The sequence below is a fragment of the Hemiscyllium ocellatum genome, chromosome 22 (assembly GCF_020745735.1).
Source record: "Hemiscyllium ocellatum isolate sHemOce1 chromosome 22, sHemOce1.pat.X.cur, whole genome shotgun sequence".
In the NCBI taxonomy this organism is placed as follows: domain Eukaryota; kingdom Metazoa; phylum Chordata; class Chondrichthyes; order Orectolobiformes; family Hemiscylliidae; genus Hemiscyllium; species Hemiscyllium ocellatum.
The window spans coordinates 4,316,956-4,337,159 of NC_083422.1; the positions used below are offsets into that span (position 1 = coordinate 4,316,956).

The window sequence follows — 20,204 nt, forward strand, 5'->3', positions numbered from 1 at the left end:
GAGGTGTAGTGAATCCCAGGTTTGTTCAGCACCAGTTGTCTGTATCTGTAAAGAGAGAGCTGTCCTCTGGTCCAGGAGGACCATGGTGACTTTACCTTTATCTTGCATAAGATGAATCTTCACATGTGCTCACTGTACAATGAGGTGGATTTATCGGCACCATCCTCTTTCCTGGCAGGGCCTATTTGATGTGGTGTGGTAGATGGAACCCACCAGGTGATTTAATGAGAAGAGGTCTCTTGTTTTTTAACAAGATGTAGTTTATTGTATTATAGTAAAAATGTACAAGATGTACAACACAGAAACAGACCCTTCAGTTCAACTTGTCCGTGCTGACCAGATCCTAAATTAATTTAGTCCCATTTCCCAACATTTGGTCCGTATCCCTCTAAACCCTTCCTATTCATAAACCCATCCAGATGCCTTCTAAATGTTGTAATTGTACCAGCCTCCAGACAGTCACCCGAGGCTGGAATCAAACCCAGGTCCCTGGCGCTGTGAAGTTACAGTGCTAACCACTGAGCCACTGTGCTGCCCAAAGAGATCCTTTTGAAACTCTGTCAAGCCAAACACCATCTCCCTTTGAATGTGAGCTGTACTGAATGTATCTCCTTGTACCACATTGCACATTTACAGATGGTCATTTGAAAAAGGCACATCTGACGATAAAAATAGTTGTTTTGACCATTAACTATGTCCACTGTTCATTGCAGTATCTTTCGGGGAACATGTTGTGAGCTACCCAGCAATCTTCCGAGTGCAGATTCTGCGTAGCAATATAAAATAAAAGTCTAAGCAAGAGATACCCATTCATTCTTGTGCCAAAGACACAAGTTTAAGGAGAGGCCTGATCAGATATTTGCATAATACGCTCCGATTGATTGTCATGAGATGAATGTAATGTCAGCCACGTCACTGATGCATGAGTCATGGAGTCTAAGTGTTATGTTTTATGCTGGTGTTTGCCAGACTGAGTTATATTAAACCTGGACACAATGGTCCCAATTTTTCATAAATACGTTTCTTTGTCCCTGTCTCACAATGGCCTTGAAAACGATAGAAAAGCAGTGCAGCTGAACGGAATCTCATCAGCAATAGACCGTTTGGGGGCGGATGACATGGGGTATGTTTATTCAGCAAACATCTACCCAGCTCGCTGATGGAAAGTACATTAGCTACGTGTTGCTATGGGTAACCTGTATACAGCGGGTTTCCATTTTCGATGAAGCTTTGAAAGTCTAATGATTGTATTCTTGTTCCAAAACCTCATTATTCAGGGTCAGAAGTCACATGACACCAGGTTATAGTTCAGTAGGTTTATTTTGGAGTGCTGCCCGGTCAGTTCACCTGATGGTGTCACTTTGGCTGAATGCCAGCATTTCTTGACTCATAGTCAAGAGTTTGCAGCTTCGAGCTCCATTGAGCACTTGATTTTGATGGGCTGAACAGCCTGCTTTGCTCTTATTTCCTCTGATCTTTTGACCTCTTAATTTTCCATCCCTTTGGCCTCCAGTATGGTGCAGCATGTTTTCCAATGGATGAGGTTTTGAAATGGGTGGGCCACTGGCCTTTTCACCTCTAGGGTTGAATTTGGTGCAGATTAATGGGGTGCATGGCTCCACACTTTCCATCTTCTTTAGTTGCCCTTAAATTGTGGGTAATTCTGGTGAAAATGCATCCTTATTTTTTTGGAGCTCGGTTCCCTGATAGATGCCGAACCTTTTTCTCAAAGAACTTGAAGCTACTTCTTCAGTGAGCTTTGTAATGAGTTCCAGGTTACTGAGCCAGCAACAGTGAAGGAACAGAGGTAGACCAGTCAGTTCCTTTTCACTCACCGTTTCACCATGATTAACTCTACCGTAGCTCATCTTTACCCTAACTCTGCGCACTCAGTCTGATTCCATATTCTTTAAATCTCTCACCTAGCAATTTTGATATTTTCAACTGTTCCCAAATTTTCAATTTGTCTGACGGAAAAGAGTAACAGATTTAAAATAATAGAATCCCTACAGTGTGAGAGCAGGCCAATTGTCCCATTAAGTTTGCACTAATCCTCTGAAGAGCGTCCCATCCAGATCTAACCCCCTCATCTTCCATGGCTAATCCACCTAGCCAACACATCCCTGGACACTATGGAACACTTTAGCATAGTCAATCCACCTAACCTGAACATAGAATCATAGAGATGTACAGCATGGACCCTTCGATCCAACCCGTCCATGCCAACCAGATCTCCCATCCAATCTAGTCCCACCTGCCAGCACCCGGCCCATATCCCTCCAAACCCTTCCCATTCATATACCCATCCAGATGCCTTTTAAATGTTGCAATTGTACCAGCCTCCACCACTTCCTCTGGCAGGTCATTCCATACAAGCACCACCCTCTGTGTGAAAAAGTTGCCCTTCAGGTGTCTTTTTTATCTTTCCCCTCTCACCCTAAACCTATGCCCTCTAGTTCTGAACTCCCCCACCCCAGGGAAGAGATTTTGTCTATTTAATCCTATCCATGCCCTTCATGATTTTATAAGCCTCTATCAGGTCACCCCTCAGCCTCCAACGCTCCAGGAAAAATAGCCCCAGCCTATTCAACCTCTTTCTATATCTCAAATCCTCCAATCTTGTCAAACGCCTTACTGAAGTCCATATCAATCATGTCCACTGCTCTGCCTCCATAAATTCTCTTTGTTACTTCTTCAAAAAACTCAATCAAGTTTGTGAGACATGATTTCCCACGCACAAAGCCATGTTGACTATCCTGAATCAGTCCTTGCCTTTCTAAATACATGTACACCCTCAGGTTTCCCTCCAACAACTTGCCCACTACTGACCTCAGGCTCACCGGCCTATAGTTTTCTGGCTTGTTCTTACCATCTTTCTTAAATAGTGGCACCTCGCGAGCCAACCTCCAGTCTTCCGGCACCTCACCTGTGACTATCAATGATGCAAATATCTCAGCAATCTTTGAATTGTGGGAGGAAATCGGAGTACCTGGAAGAAACCCACACAGACAAGAGGAGAATGTCCACACTCCACATAGACAGTTGCCCAAGAGTGTGATTGAACTTGATTCCTGGTGATGTTTGACAGCAATGCTAACTACTGATTCACCAAGCCACCCTGAAATGTACTCCCTGACATCACCCCTCAACCACTTTGCTCTAATTTTATGTTTTATACTTCATTGCTCTAGATTCCACAACCAATGGGAACAGATTCTCTTTGTCCAGCCTATCCAATCCCTTAATCATCTTATACCGCTGTATTAGATCGCCTTAATCTTCCCTATTCAATTGAACACAAGCCTGGTGTCTGCGGCTAAACAGCGGTGTATGTATAAGTCAGAGTGGTGAGTGAGTTGGAGATCTTAACATATGTCACCTTGCTTTTTTTTGATTTTCAGGTACACAAATCACAGTGTTGGGGAGTGCTTTTAAAGTTGTCTTAGTAGGTAGCTGTGGTGTATTTTGTAAATTAGGCAGACTATGATCTCAATAGATATTGAGTCCAGAGATAGTGCCATCACTCAAGCAGACTGATTAGCTCCGGATGGTAATGAGCTCTGCACTGCAGTGCTGCTGTGACTGCAGTCTCCTGAGTAAAGACTTGTATTCCCACACACTCCGAATGTTGCTGCTGACGTTTTATTGGGAGGTGCGCCTTTCAATTGCAGAATTCCCAACCTCTGCACCTCCCTGACAGAGTTTGAGTTGAGATAATGGTTCAGCTTTGTCTCCCATGGCAGTGTTGGTGCTGAATTGTGCATTCCTTGGTGGTGGGGTTAAATGACACATTTGACCTGGGCTCAGTGTGGGCATGAAGTCTCCAGTGGGTGCTGTTGATTGGCTGGAGGTCACCTACTGTGAGCTCTGTGTTGAGGAATCTCGCCACTCTAGCCCTGCTTGGTGCAACTGGAATGAGCAACCTGTCTGTGTCAATGGCTGCAAAGATCACAGTGAATGTGCTGACACTGAAAATGTCACAGTTGAAGGAATACTAACACTGGCCAATAAGGTTAAGGCAGGCAAGTCAAGCAACAATGGGTAGCAATTGGACAGCAATGAAGGGGCAACCATCAGAGTACTGTAGGACCTTTCTCATTGAGTCACATTTGTGAACACAACTGACTGACTCACTTTTCCACACTTTGAGAGGTGATGGTACAGTGGTATTGTAGCTGGACTAGTAATCCCAGAGAGCCAGGTAACATTCTGGGAACCAGGTTCAAATCTCACCTTGGTATGATTTGAATTCAATAGAAATCTGGAATTAGTTAAATTTAAATAATAACTGTGAAACCATTGTTGTAAAGATGCTCTCTAGGGAAGGGAATTTGATGTCCTTACCTGGTCTGGCCTCCACATGACTCTAGATCCAAAGCAAATGGGGTTGCCTGCCCTGTGAAATGGAGTAGCAAGCCACTCAATTCAAGGGTCATTGGAATGGGCAATAAAATTTGTCCATATCCAAAGAATAAAATAAAAACCATGAAAGGATAATTCAATGATCTATGCTGCCAGAAATTTCCTGAAGTGGGATACCAGGGGATGTGATGGATTGTTTGATTTAATTTATTGTTGTCACATGTACCTGGGTACAGTGAAAGGTTTTGTTCTGCATGCAGTACAGGCAGATCATACCACACAAAGTGCATTAGGGCAATAGAACAGGGGAAAGAATACAATGTTAACAATTGTAAGATATGAAAGAATAAGATCTGATGTAGAGAGTTCATAAAGAGTTACCATGCTTCCGCGCCACTTGATTGTGCAGCCAGTTTTACTGAAGTCACACACTCGGCAGTTGTGTTTGCTCCTGGAGTTTGTTGACCAGAAATGATGATGAAATGGTTGCTCCTGTTTGCTTTAATAAAAGTGGAAATTTCAGTCACTCAGTAACCTTTCATTCTTATATTTGAAGAAAACATTCATTCAGGAAACCTGACAATAGTCAGTAACAGAAAATGGCTCTTAGAATCTACATGTTTCTGTCTGGAGCTGGAAATCCACTAAGAAATTTATAAATACGACATGCATTAAATCAAATATTTGTGACTGTTCAGCTGAACAGATCTTTCAACAATATGAATTTTTGAGACTTGGTGGAGGGAGAGAAAAGGCATAATATCATATATACAAAATAGACTCCTAAAATCCCTACAGTGCAGAGAGACCATTTGGCCCATTTAGTTGGAACTGACCCTCCAAAGAGCTTCTCACCCCAACCACGTATTAGCCACAGCTAATGCACCTAGCCTACACATGTCTGGATCCCATGGGCAATTTAGCGTGGTCACACCACATAACCTGCACATCTTTGGATTGTGGGAAGACACCAGAGCACCCAGATGAAACCCACACAGACACAAGTAGAATTGCAAACTCCACACAGACAATTGCTCCAAGGCTGGAGTCGGACCCGTGTCCCTGACGCTGTAAGGCAGCAGAGCTAACCACCAAGCGACCCATTAGATTCAGGAGAATGAAAGCAAAGGTAAAACCTTATATTTAGCTTGTGTGTGTCTAACTGTCTGCATACACTTTGGCATCAAAAAAAGATAATAATACAGGCATGTGTGTCAGTCAGAATTCATTTCTTTGAATATTCGAACGATAAGCAACATCATATTGAAAACAGGTGGATGTGACAAAATATGGTGCTTCAGCTTAATTTAATGCTTACCCTTTAAATCCTGTCATGTGGTGTCTGGGAGTTGGGGTAGATCTTGTGCTGTGAAGATTCTGTTCTCTTTTTTTGGGATGGCTACCTAGAGTAGAATGTGATACCTCTGTCCATGCCCTCAACCCATCTGAGCAAATACACTGCATTTCCCAAACTCCCTGACAATTGCTGCTGTTGTGATATGTCCATGAAACTGTGGCCAGCTAAGAGCTGGCGTGAGGATGGTGAGGGCATACTGAAGGGCCACGCACCATATTTAGTCCTTGCAAAGGGACCTTTTGTTAAACCTACCCTCAAAATGGATGGAGATATTTTGGACCCAAGAGCAGCTTAGAAGATGGGTCTGTTTACTTTCTCCCAAAACATGGGATTCAACTGAGATTTTCATTAGTTTAGGCGATATAGGGAAATAGAACAAAGGCAGCTGATTGGAGTTGAGCTAAAGGTCTTCTACAAGTTAATTGAACAGTGAGGTCAGGTCAAGGGGCTGAATGGCCAGCACTTCTTTGCTTTCTCCTCAAGTGTCATTCTGACCATCCCAATTGTTACTCTAACTATCCCTAGTATTACTCTAACTATCCCTAGTGTTACTCTAACTATTCCAATTGTTACACCAATGATCCATCGAGCCTTGCTGAGATCAGAGCTTGAAGATTTCTCTTTCAGCTTTAATCACAAAGCTCTGTTGGAATCATTCAAACCCAGGGACCACAAGGCTTGATCTGTGACGTCAAGTGAACAGAAAAATGAGAGGTTGTATTGTAACTCACTCAAATCCAGTCTTTTGCTCTACATTAGAATTGGGCGGTTAGGAGGCTTCTTACCTTTTGAAAAGACACAATAGAGAGAGAGGGTCTTATAGAAAGGTATTGAAAGGTAGAGATAGTTATGGAGGTTAGAAATACTGCAGTTGTGTAGGGTCTTGGTGTGTCCACACCTGGACTATTGCTTGCAATTTTGGTCTCCCTGCCTAAGACAGACTGTTGGGGTTGTGTAGTGGAAGATCAGTCCGGTGATGCCAGTGATGGCAGGATTGACCTATGAGGAGAGATTGGTTTGACTTGAATTCATTAAAGCTTTGAAGGGTGAGAGGAGATCTGATTGAAATAAAATAAAAGGAAATAAAAGGAACCCTGGTTGGTTCCTTCATAAACCTCATTGATTGTCTAATTGAGTATTGATAGAGATTCTGTTTTTTTCATTCACTCAAGGGATGTGGACATCGTTGGCTGGGCCAGTCTACACTCACTGGACATAGTCCTAAGATATAGGGGAGACTGCTTAGGACTGGGATAAGAAAAAATTATTCACGCAAAGTTTAGTGGTATTCTCTACCACAGACAGTTGTAGAGGCCAAGTCATTGAATGCATTCATGAGAGATGGAGATAGACTTTTAGATTTTTAAAGGCATCAAGGGGAATGGGGAATGAGCTAGAGGGTCAACCATGATCATGTGGAAAGTCAATTCAGACTTGAAGAGCCAAATGCGTCGTACTTTCTGTGCTTCTCATAACGCATTACTTCATGGTGTATTAGCTACTCATCCCCGGTATTAGTCAACTCATTAACTCAGGTGACGCAGGGTCAGGACTGGTGAAAGGAAACTTACGGACAGCTTCAGGCAAAGAGTGATCCACATTTTTGATACAACACGAGGTAAACCCCTCTGCTAATTTAAAACTTGCAACAGAGAAAGGATTTATCCCGTGTAATAATCTGTGAAATTTCAGATGCCAAGCGCTATTTGAAGTAAAAATTAACAACTTTATTTCTTAAAGTATAACAGAGAATAATTAGTTAACAACTATTTACAACTCCTTCCTCTAACCTATCTTTTACCTTCCTCTTCTATAATACTGGTCCAATAAAACTCCCAATTTAAGATTTACAAAACAAAGCTTCTTATCTCAAAACCAGGCAGCTTTTTAGTTTTCTCTGCATTCCTGTCTGTTTTGGGTTCTGCTTCACAGGTTACTGATCGATTAAAGGTACCTTTTAAGAGAGCTATTTTTCAGAGAGTCTTTACATGCTGGTAGTGTGGCAGTTCTCCTCCCAACTGTTCAATTTTCCCCAGTCTTATACCGCCAAAGCATTGGATTGTGTCATTGACTTTTAAGGTTGTCAATATACTAAATTCAAACATGGTGGAGTTTGGTGTTTCTCAGGGTGTAATTTAAACTGATTGGCCTAATTCGAATCTGTTTTGTCATTTCCAGGCAGCCAGCTACCCTAGTAGCTGGAGCACATGTAACATTGTATCTTTTTCAGAACACTTGGTGCTGTCAGGTAGTTTTTGTGAGTTTTTAACTCTCTTAAAGGTACAGTACACCGACATCTTCATAACACATTGTATGGTGTTCTGGACAAGCCAGAATAACAGAGGCAAAACTTTGATAGTTTTTGATTGACCAAATGACCGGCTTCTGCTGTATCTGTATTTGTGATGCTTGGTTAAATGGTGTTCATAGTGAACCTCATTGACTTGTCCAAATCAGTATTGGTAGAGTTTTTTTTAAATTCACTTAAGGAATGTGGGCACCATTGGCTGAGCCAGTATTCATTGTCCAATTGCGGTTGCCCTTGAGAAGGTGGTGGTGAGTTGCCTTCTTGAACAGCTGTAGTCCATCGACCCACAATGCCCTTAGGGAGGGAGTTCCAGGATTTTGACTCTCTGATACAGAAGGAACGGCGATATATTTCCAAGTCAGGATGGTGAATTAACATCAATGTTCACATCCAGACCCTTCAACAAGCTGCAGCTAGAAGTGAGTTCTGATCCTATCAGTGAATAGCGCAGGGGAATGGTTTCTCAGTGAGCAATGAATGTATGTGCACCATACAGATTGGAGTTCCACACTCTGCCAGCTTTATTAAGTGAACTTTGTTTTCTCTCTCTCCCCAATCTAGTGGAACAATTTCAGAAGCTGCAGCAAGCGAAAGAGACCTTGACCAATGAAGAGAGGCGCTCCCGCTATGACCATTGGTATCGCAGCAGGATTGCAATTCCATTTCAGCAGTGGGAGGCGCTGAGTGACACTGTTAAAATGGTGGGGGCTCAACTCTGACCTTCCATTTGAAATGTACAGCCGTACTTATTGATCTAGAAATTATGTGCTCATTTTGTAGGTTCGTTATGGGCAAATTTGTAGTTCGTGTGGTTTATTCCATACTAGCAGTGTTCATCCCTGTCTAATCATAAAAGTCCATCTCTTGTCCATTCAGTAGCTAGACTGTTAGCTTTTACATTGAATTAATGAGTAGGACACCTCTTGCCTGTCTTAACCTAATGGCTGTTGCTTGTGCACAATTAATGTAAAGTTCAGTGATGCAAATTGTTTGGACCAGATGAGAAGGAGACAAAGATCTCTCCTCTTCCCCCCTCCTCATTTTCACCACAACTTAACTGTTTTGAAAAAGAAACTGCAGAAAATCAGAAACAAACGTGAAATTGATGGAAAAGTTCAGCGGGTTTGGCAGGATCTGTGGAGACGAAGCAGAGTTAACATTTCAAATCCAGTGATCCTTCTTCATTCTGAAACATTAACTCTGCTTTCTCTCTGCAGATTTTTCTTTTATTTTGGAGAAAGTTGTCTTTGTCAATTTAATGTGTGCTGTTAACTGTTTGTGTGCTGTGATCATAAAGGACTAGTCAGATAATTTTTATACAGTCTCTCAAACAGGTTAACTTTGTTCCACTAAGACTGATCTGGGCTGAGATAATAAAAAAACGTATGAATGAAATAACTCCTCATTGACCGTTATCCTGTCACCAAGTTACCCTATGTTTACATGTAGGGAATCCTTGACACTGATCCTGCTCCCTCAGAGCCAGCTGTTAGAGTGAACAGGATGTCTGACATGCATGAGCTTACCTGACAGCCAGGGCTCCCTGATTGGTCCAGATTAACAGCCCCAACCAGGGAACTCATACTCTATGAGGACCACCTGCTGACCTCATTACAATGGTTATACAAAGATTTAAATTAGGAGTAGAAATCCCTTAAATTATTTCCATCATTCAGTAGCATGATGGCAGATCTGATTGTATTTCAAATTCATTCCCACCTGTCCCTGATGATCCGTGACCTCTTGCTTAACAAGAATCAATTGGCTCTGTCTTAAAAATACTCAATGTCTCCTTTTCTATCATAGAGTCATAGAGTTACAAAGCTATACAGCATGGAAACTGACCCTTCAGTCCAACTTATCTGTGCCAGCCAGATATTCTGAATTAATCTTGTCCCATTTACCAGCAATTTGGCCCATATCCCTCTAAACCTTTCCTATCATATACCCATCCAGATGCTTTTTAAATGTTGCAATTGTACCAGCCTCCACCAATCATAATGTGGTCACTGCTGCCTCGAGGTGCCTTTACTTTGAGGTAATTAATTAATTAGTCCTGTTAATACCTAGTCTAGCATAACTTGCTGTTTATTTTGTTATTTGCAGCCAGGACTTTGTACTTCAATATTTGGTCAGAGACCTCTTTTAAATGGACCTTCCATTTAAAAGCCGTGTTTGTTTTGAGAGCTGGCTTTGCCCTGTCATTGATTTGGGCTCTTTATGCACATCTTCTGTCCCTTGTGAATGGCTGGTGTTTTCGGTCTACTGGAATATACATTCATCTTAAGCATAACATAGTCAGATTAATATCCAAGTTAATTTCCTTTTGAAAGGTGTGTGTGTGTGTCTGTCTGTGTTTCTGTCTGTCTGTGTTTCTGTCTGTGTGTGTGTGTCTGTCTGTGTGTGTGTGTCTGTGTGTGTGTGTGTGTCTGTGGCTGTTTCGCATAGTCATACTTCACTGTTCTCAGGCAATACAGCAATGTAGAAGTCAGGGTGAAATCTTATGTTCTCAGTGATAGTGAATTTGGAGACTGGAAAAGCATTTATTTCAGCAATGTGACAGCAAGTGATATCCCTTCTCCTCAAAAAGATTTACATTAAGACTCCTCTGATCATTATTCCTTGTGTTTTTTGCAATGGAACTGCAAAGAGAATGAAGGGAGGGTACTGCAGGAAGGTGTTATATCTTTCAGTTTGTTTCTTCAACATCCTTGTTCCCCCCATCCTAATTTAGACTTAGATTTTATTATCAAATGTACTCAAGTACAGGAGTACAGTGAAAAATGTATAATGTCGCCACACATGGTACAAAGTTACCTAGGTAGCAAACGTAGGTACAAAGTAGTAAAATAAACAAAGTTAAAAAGGTTAAGAGTTACCTTCATAGAATATGTAGAAAATAAATAAATAAGGCAAAAGTTAACATTGAAGTCCTTCTGAAAATAAACTAGAAAAATAAAGGAATAAAATAAAAAGTTCAATAATTTACTATCAGTCCATATTCCTGCAGAACCAAAACTGGAAATCAGAACAAAGGTTATAAATTAAAAATACTGGGTGAATGAGATAACAGCACAAGGTCTTTGAAAGGTGAAATTTTACACAATAAATGGTTATTGAGGCAAAGTCTGTAACAGTGATCAAAAGGTATTGGATAAAGGTTTGGGACATTGACTTGACCACACGTGGAATAACTCTCTTTTGCAATGCTTTTGACTGTGGTGATACTACCATAAACTTAATGAAATTTAACGTGGGTCAAGGTAAAATAAATCTCTCTGACAAATCTAATCTATTCTGTAATGGACATGAAGTACAAGAGCAGGGAGGTGAGGTTGAACTTCTATAAGACACTTGTTGGATCTCAGCTGGAGTACATAGAACATAGAAAAATACAGCGCAGTCCAGGCCCTTTGGCCCTTGATGTTGCGCTGATCCAAGCCCACCTAAACTACACTAGCCCACTATCCTCCATATGTCTATCCAATGCAAATGTATTGTGTATAGTTGTAAACACGACATCACAAGAAAGATATGAATTCACTTGAGAGAGTGCAGAAACAATTTACAAGAATGGTTTCAGGGATAAGGAACTTCAGTTCTGTGGATAGATTGAAGAAATTGGGAGTGTTCCCCTTGGAGAGAAGAAGGCTGAGAGGAGATTTGGTGGTTTTCAAAATCATGAGTGGACTGGGAAAAGTAAACAGGAGAAACTGTCCTCGAGAATGAGAACAAGAGAGACATTGAATTAAAGTGGTGGACAAACAAAGCAAAGCTGATGTGAAAATAATCTTTTTCACCCAGGGAGTAGTTAGGATGTGGAATACACTGCCTAGAAATGTGGTGGAGTCAGTTTTAACGAAGGCATTCAAGAGGGGCTTTGGCTGGTTATTTGTATGGTAATGGTGTGCAGGGATATAGGGAAAAGGTAGGTGATTGGCTCTAGCTGATAGAACCAGTGCAGTTATGATGGACCAAATGGCTCCTTCAGCACTGTAACAGTTCTGTGATGCCCACCAAACTGTTTTAAGGTCAGAAATATTTATTTCATGGCTGCGTTCATGTATTAACCTATTATGTGTGTATCTGTGCTTGTGCATGGTGTATGGACCCACAATACACACCCAGACTGGAATGGAAGTTCCCAGCTCCAGTGACCAGCAGCAGGATGTGGATGGTCAGAACATCAGTGTGCGACTGCATGAGGAAGAGGAGAGGGAATAGGATCTGTCCAAGCTGGGAGACTGAGGGTTGCCAAGGAATGAGTGATGGTGTGAGTGTGGTGGTGGTGGTATTGTGTGTGTGTGTGATCTGAGTGTGGTGGTGTGAGTGTGTTTGTGTGTGATGGTGTGTGTGTGTGTTTTGGTGTGTGTTGGTGTATGATGATGTGAGTGTGTCGATGTGAGTTGATATGTGTTGGTGTGAGTATGATGATGTATCTTGGTGTGAGTGAGATGGAGTCCTTGGTTGCTGATTGAGTTTACTATGTGTGACACTGACAGGTGTCTATGTAAATGTGTCTTTAACATGTACCAGACTCATCCTTGTGTGGGAAATCCATCAGCATTTCCATTCTTTGTGAGACCAATACCCTGAGTATACATCTGGACCTTTGCCACCAGCAGTAAACACAGGACACTCATGAAATAACTGATCATTTCTAATGTACCGGCAGTGAGTGTGATCATCTCTAACAGATAAACCCAGAATGTATAACTGCTCAAGGCTAACAAAGCAAAATTTCAAATGTGGGAAATTTTAACATGGAAGTGGATCTAGCATTCAGATTTAATATATCCCCTTTAAGATATTAGCGAGTTTTGAGAAGATTTGTAGCTTGGGTTGAGGTACTGGATGTAGGTTTGCTTGCTGAGCTCGAAGGTTCATTTCCAGATGTTTTGACACCCTACTAGGTAACATCTTCTATGGGCCTCTGGGTGAAGCACTGCTGATGATTCCTGCTTTCTACTTATATGTTTGAGTTTCTTTGGGTTGGTGATGTCATTTCCTGTTCCTTTTCTCAGGGGGTGGTAGATGGGGTCTAACCCGATGTGTTTGTTGATAGAGTTCCGGTTGGAATGCCATGCTCCTAGGAATTCTCATGTATGTCTCTGTTTGGCTTGTCCTACGGTGGATGTGTTGTCCCAGTCGAAGTCGTGTCCTTTCTTATCTGTATGCAAGAATTCTAGTGAGAGACGGTCATGTTGTTGAAACCCAAATATATAAATAGAAAGCAGGAATCATCAGTAGTGCTTTGCCTGGAGGTCCACTGAAGATAGAGTCATAGCGATGTACAGCACGGAAACAGACCCTTCGGTCCAACCTGTCCATGCCTACCAGATATCCCAACCCAATCTAGTCCCACCTGCCAGCACCTGACCAATATCCCTCCAAACCCTTCCTATTCATATACCCATCCAGATGCCTCTTAAATGTTGCAATAGTACCAGCCTCCACCACTTCCTCTGGCAGCTCATTCCATACATGTACCACCGTCTGTGTGAAAAAGTTGCCCCTTAGGTCTCTTTATATCTTTCCCCTCTCACCCTAAACCTATGCCCTCTAGTTCTGGACTCCCCCAACCCAGGGAAAAGACTTCATCTATTTACTCTATTCGTGCCCCTCATAATTTTGTAAACCTCAATAAGGTCACCTCTCAGCCTCCGATACTCCAGGGAAAACAGCCCCAGCCTGTTCAGCCTCTTCCTGTAGCTCAAATCCACCAACCCTGGCAACATCCTTGTAAATCTTTTCTGAACCCTTTCAGGTTTCACAACATCTTTCTGATAGGAAGGAGACCAAAATTGCACACAATATTCCTACAGTGGCCTAACCAATGTCCTGTACAGCCGCAACATGACCTCCCAACTCCTGTATTCAATACTCTGACCAATAAAGCAAAGCATACCAAATGCCTTCTTCACTATCCTATCTACCTCCGACTCCACTTTCAAGGAGCTATGAACCTGCACTCCAAGGCCTCTTTGTTCAGCAACACTCCCTAGGACCTTACCATTAAGTGCATAGGTCCTGCTAAGATTTGCTTTCCCAAAATGCACCACCTTGCATTTATCTGAATTAAACTCCATCTGCCACTCCTCAGCCCATTGGCCCATCTGATCAAGATCCTGTTGTAATCTGAGGTAATCCTCTCCGCTGTCCAGTACACCTCCAATTTTGGTGTTATTGCAAACTTATTAATTGTACCTCTTATGCTCGCATCCAAATCATTTATATAAATGACAAAAAGTAGAGGACCCAGCACCGATCCTTGTGGCACTCCACTGGTCACAGGCCTCCAGTGTGAAAAACAACCCTCCCACCACCCTCTGTCTTCTACCTTTTGAGCCAGTTCTGTATCCAAATGGCTAGTTCTCCCTGTATTCCATGAGATCTAACCTTGCTAATCAGTCTCCCATGGGGAACCTTGTCCAATACCTTACTGAAGTCCATATGTTACCAAGTAGGGTGATGAAACATCTGGAAATGTTTCCAACTCAGCGAGCAAACCTATATCCAGGTCCTATACTTTAAGATATGTTTTGTATTTCTGTGGAAAGTTGGAGTTGATTACAAATGGAACATCATGCACCACCCAGATCTGTCAATGAAAGTTGTGTGAAAGACCACATCTCTGTGACAATTCATCGCATCTAACCCACATTTCAAATACAATAGTCCCCCCTCCCCGAATCCACACGGGATACATTCCAAAGCCTACCTCGGATGCCCGAAACCGCAGATAGGTGAGAACCCATTCATTTATATGGGAACACATCTTCCCAGCAGCCTCCTGGTCCACGGTTCTGGAACGTTCCCTATAATATGTTCAGGCCGTGGTAAACCGCAGGTAACTCAAACAGGACCCATGGATATGGGGGTTGCCTGCATTGTCGGGCAGTTTTCAGAGTTCAGTTCTATTCATCATAACAAGATCTGTAAAGTTGCAAAAATCTTATGTCAGGGAAATAAATGTAAAAGATGTGAACTGAGCAAATATTGGCAAAACATTATGACCTTGTCATTTTCTGTGTTTCCTAGTCCATGCACTGGGCTGTGAGGGGTAAGAAAGAGCCAATGTTGGAGGCTCCTATTGTACATTCAGAAGGTTATACAAAGACCAGGGAACAGAGAGAGCCAGCAGAGGAGGAATGGACTCCAGTGTCTGAGGGCAATGAGGAACAGGCTAATCAGGACGGTGCTGGGACCAAAGAGAAAATAATGACTAGCGATGACCCGAATTGTTCAGAAAGCCCCACCTCTCCACGTGAGTATGGAAGACTGATTTTTAAAGATTAAGCAGGATCTAAATGCTGTGGAAATGGCAACTAAAATAGGAGCGGGAGACATGAAGTAAAAATGAGGAATATAAATATTTCAGCGTGTTCCTGATATAAAGGGGTGCAAAACTGAAATAACCAGTTCTACAGACCAACATAACAATATTCACTGGAAGGAAAATACCTTCAATACATCTGCAATCAGGGGACCATTATATTTCAGGATTAAGTACAGTCGTGTGGTGAAAAATTCATGGAATTTACAGAATCATGTGGCTCACTCAGTTAATAGTCATTGTAAACAGCTGACTGGCAACAGCTAAGGACGGTCAGTATAAGTGATGGGGTCTGTCCGGTTATTTCAATATGGATTGTGCTCTAATCCAGGTACAAACATTCCATTGGAGCAGAGTAATTTTAAGTGGAAAACCCGAATGCTGTAAATCAAAAACATAAACAGAAATTGCTGGAAAACCTCAGCAGGTCTGGCAGCATCTGTGGATTGAAATCAGAGTTAACGTTTCGGGTTGAGTGACCCTTCCTCAGAACTGATGCTAGTTAGGAAAGTGTTGGTTTATATACTGAAGATAGGGTGGAGGGAGGGGATAAGGAGTAAATGATAGGTGGGGAAACAGCCCAAAGAGAGAGAAGAACAATTGGACAGACAAAGGAGTGGATAGTGATCTGTCTAGGAGGGTGAATAGCTATGAATAGGACTGAAAATGGCTGACAATGGATTGTGTGTAATAGCAGACTATGTGAAAACAAGGAGAAAGTGAGGACTGCAGATGCTGGAGATCAGAGCTGAAAATGTGTTGCTGGAAAAGCGCAGCAGGTCAGGCAGCATCCAAGAAGCAGGAGAGAAAGTGAGGACTGAAGAAGGGCTCATGCCCGAAACGTCAACTCTCCTGCTCCTTGGCTGCTGCCTGACCTGCTGCGCTTTTCCAGCAACACATTTTCAGCGTATGTGATAACAAGGCCAAGTGTTTGTGGGTGGGAGTAAGGATATGGGAGAACTCAAGCTCTAAAGTTATTGAACTCGATATTAAGTCTGGACTGTAAACATTACAGTCTTCCATGTAATATAATGTATGCAGTACAGATACTAACTGGAACATTTTGCTCCCTGGGTACAGCCTTCTCTATTGAATGTACAATGACTCGTTATGAATAAGAAAACTGGAGGGCCACATTCTGACCTGTTTGATCTCTATTTTCTTGCAGGCTTTTTAAATGTGAATGATTATCATGACCGTTTCCGCTGGTCAGCAGACTCTCCTTCAGAACTGCTCCGGAAATTCAGGAACTATGAAATCTGAGGCCGGTTCAGACACCGGAGGAGTCACCAAATGTCTCAGTCTTTTCGTTAAAATGTCTTGCAGTGAGATGAGCTCCTTCTCTGACCGTCGATGTTGTGCAGAGTCTTTTTGCTGTGTTATCCTGTGCAAACACCTGCAGTAATCCCTGCAAGAGAGTGTGAGAGAGAGAGATGGGACCAGTGGTTAGATTTGACAAAATTGTTGCCCCTGTTTACCCTTGATCATTGAATATTAATGTTATTTAGTTGATGTGGGACTGTTGTAGATATGTGTGGAGCTATATGTGATCTCCAAATACCATTTTAAATAGCAAATAAAAATTTTGTGTTACGCCATCTTTAATTTATTTAAAGAATATTTTCCTTCAGTTAAATTATTCAATTGTATTTATGTCATAATACTCCACAGCCATTATTTTTGGAAGTCACTTCCACGGTCCATGATAATTAACAATACTTGGTTGATTGCCCAGGTGAGCACCAGATCATGACAATCACAGTAATGATGGAGGCCTTTCAGCCCATCAGTCTTGTGAAACTAGCCCTTCAAACTGAGTTTTTATTGTAACCCTCTTTATATATGCGTCCTTGGAAATTCTTCCTTCCTAAAGGATGCTACAGTCCCTGCTCCATTGTGCAGTGAAAGATTCTGAATTCTATCTGCATTATTCCTGTCCTTAGTCTATGCCACTCAGCGCCGTGGGTCCCCAGCATCACAGATCAAGTCTTAGCCACTTTGATTCACTCCACATTAAGAAACGGTTGGATAGTGGAAAGTTTATGGGCCCTGGCAACATACTACCAATAGGACTGAAGATTTGCTGCTCCCCTAGCCAAGATTTCCCAGTCCAGCTCCAACACTGGCATCTACCGCACAATGTGGAAAAAGCCTAGGTATGTCCTGTACACAAAAGCAAGGCAAATCCAACCTGGCCAATTACCACCCTATCAATCTATTAACATGATGGGAACTGTCATCAACAGTGCTATCCTGATAGAAAGCTTTTGCTTGAAACATCAACTCTCCTGCTCCTTGGATGCTACCTGACTGGCTGTGATTTTCCAGCACCACGCTTTTTGATAGAGGCTAAGAATATTGTGGGAAGTAACTCAATTCCTGACTCCCCAAAACCTGTTCACCATCTACAAGGCACAAGTCAGGAGTGTGATGAAGTGCTCCCACTTGCCTGGATGGGTGCAGCTCCAACAACATCCAGGACAAAGCAGCCCCCTTGATTGGCATCATAGCCACAAGCATCCGCTCCCTCGCCTATTGATGCTCAGGAGCAGCAATGTTTATTGTTTACAAGATGCACTGCAGAAATTCACCAAGGCTCCTTCGACAGCACCTTCCAAACTCACGACCACTTTCATCTAGAAGCAGATACGTGAGAACACCACCACCTATAAGTTCCTGTCCATGCCACTTAACATCCTGACTTAGAAATACCATGTTCCTTCACTGTCGCTGGATCAAAATCTCTTCCTAAGGGCAATGTGGGTTGACCTACAGTACATGTTTATCACCACCTTCTCAAGAAGAACTGGGGAGTGGCTCAGCCAGTGATGCCCATGTCTCATTAACAATTTAAACAACATATGTCTCTCTTTGTCTCTGTATCAATTGCCCTAATATCTCCTTTGAAGCACTTTGCAATGTTTTATTATGTTAAAGACACAGAATAAAAGAAAGTTGTTGTAGATGTAGTCTACAATTTTAAAGCCTTACCCTCATCTGGCAAATGGTTCCTGTAATCCCTCTTTCTGTATATAAACATAGTTCATGGCACTGTATCCAGTGATATTGAAGTGTATGCTGCAAAGTCTTATTATTTATTTGATTTATTATTAAATCTAGTGGAAAACTGAATTCCAGATGAATTGCCTCATTTCTTTGATACTTCCGTTCACAGACCATACTGGGAACAATGTTTAATTTCCTGAATTTTATGACTTTACTGTTAGTAGCTGTAAATTTTTTGTCAAAATGCAAAACAAATCCTTGGCATTACCGAGATTGCCACCTGATAGTCAGCCACCAGAATCCAGTGGAGAATTTTAATTTAAAAGTTTCACATTGTATGCATCAATCCTGCACTAGCTCTCAGTTTGTTAACTCTCAGTATGTTAAGACATGCTCAATGTCTTGTAATCTCTTCACAAAGTATTTTCTTTTAGTGATTGGGAAAATGCTCAACAATTCTCGAGAAGAACAGGTTACTTATCTTCAGTCTCCTGAGTTAACATTTATAATTGAACAATATCGCTTGAACAGATGATCAGGCGGTTCTCATACTGTTGTTTTTGGGAGCTTGTTGTGCACTTCTGTTTTCTTCAGTCCAACAGAGCCTACACTTCTGAGGCTCCTCACAATGTTTTTTCATGTCTTCATTCACAATGTATGTTCTTTGTGAAGCATAGAACCTAGGAGTTCTTTCGTGTCCAGCCCCTCAGTGTTTATAGGCAGGCTATAGACAGTGACCTTTCCACACTAAGCCTCTCCCTCAGCAATTAGTCCTCCACCTTGGAATGTGCCAGTCTGCAACACCAGTCAAGGCCAATTCCTGGCACTGGAGTCATAGAGTCATACAGCGTGGAAACAGATCCTTCGTTCCAACTCGTCCATGCCAACCAGCCATCCCAATCTGACCCAGTCCCATTTGCCAGCATTTGGCTCTTCCTATCCATATACCCACCCAGATGCTTTTTAAATGTAATTGTACCAGCTTCCACCACAGGAGTGGGTATAGGAAAGGAAGGGTTTAGAGGGATATGGGCCAAATGTTGGCAAGCAGGGCTTGGTCAGATTGAGATGTCTGGTTGGTGAGGTTGAGTGGTCTGTTTCTGTAATGTAAGACTTTATGACTCTATAATGAAGAATTTAGTCTATTAAAGACCCGGCTATTCCTCAGTCAACAAAGGGATAACATTTTCAATGTTTTGACACTGGAGCAAATTGTCATTGGCTCAAGTGATTTAACCTGAGGGCACCTTTAACATTGCACCATGTGGCTGAACAGCAAACCACTGACATTACTCCTGGATCTCTGGGTTCAGCTGTGTAATTGTGGACATCAGACACTCCTGCCAGATGTACCCTGGGGAATGCTGGTGAATACTGTCAGCTTTGTGATTGCCAAGTCTGAGTCAACCGTTACTCTTGCAATGTTAGGTTTTAGTACCCATTGTCTGTGCAACCTCCCATTCAGTGGAGTTGTTTGTGCACTTTTCATAGTTAATTTGACAGGTGGCACCCAGAAAGAAGAACAGGCTGGAGTGGAGGAGGCAGCAGCCAGCGGAGAGCCACAGCAGCTGATCCTAGCTCTAGCTGGGCAGATGGAAGCAATGGAGGCGAGGTAATTGAGAAGGCAGAGGAGTGGATACCTGTTAAAAACAGGAAGAGAAAATCCTGCCAGGCCCCCAAAGCCTCCCAGCAAAGGGGAAAAAGACAGCTGCACGAGGGAGAGACGGCCAGCGCTTCGGATGGGGAAGATGGGTGCAAAGAAGGTCATCACCATCAGAAGAAGAGACAGAGCGCCATAGATAATGAGGAGGGCAGTTCCTCCCAACCAGGAAACA

At 42.4% G+C, this 20,204-nt stretch overlaps 1 protein-coding gene across 1 annotated transcript in view; it reads left to right on the plus strand.

Moving 5' to 3' along the window:
- dnajc12 (DnaJ (Hsp40) homolog, subfamily C, member 12) overlaps positions 1-17,012 on the plus strand; it is a 30,004-nt gene extending 12,992 nt beyond the window's left edge. The window contains exons 3-5 of the mRNA XM_060842311.1: positions 8,589-8,728; positions 15,069-15,294; positions 16,532-17,012. Coding sequence (XP_060698294.1) covers positions 8,589-8,728; positions 15,069-15,294; positions 16,532-16,626 — 461 coding nt within the window. The 3' untranslated portion in view covers positions 16,627-17,012. The remainder of the gene's footprint in view (positions 1-8,588; positions 8,729-15,068; positions 15,295-16,531) is intronic.
- Positions 17,013-20,204: the final 3,192 nt, after the last annotated feature.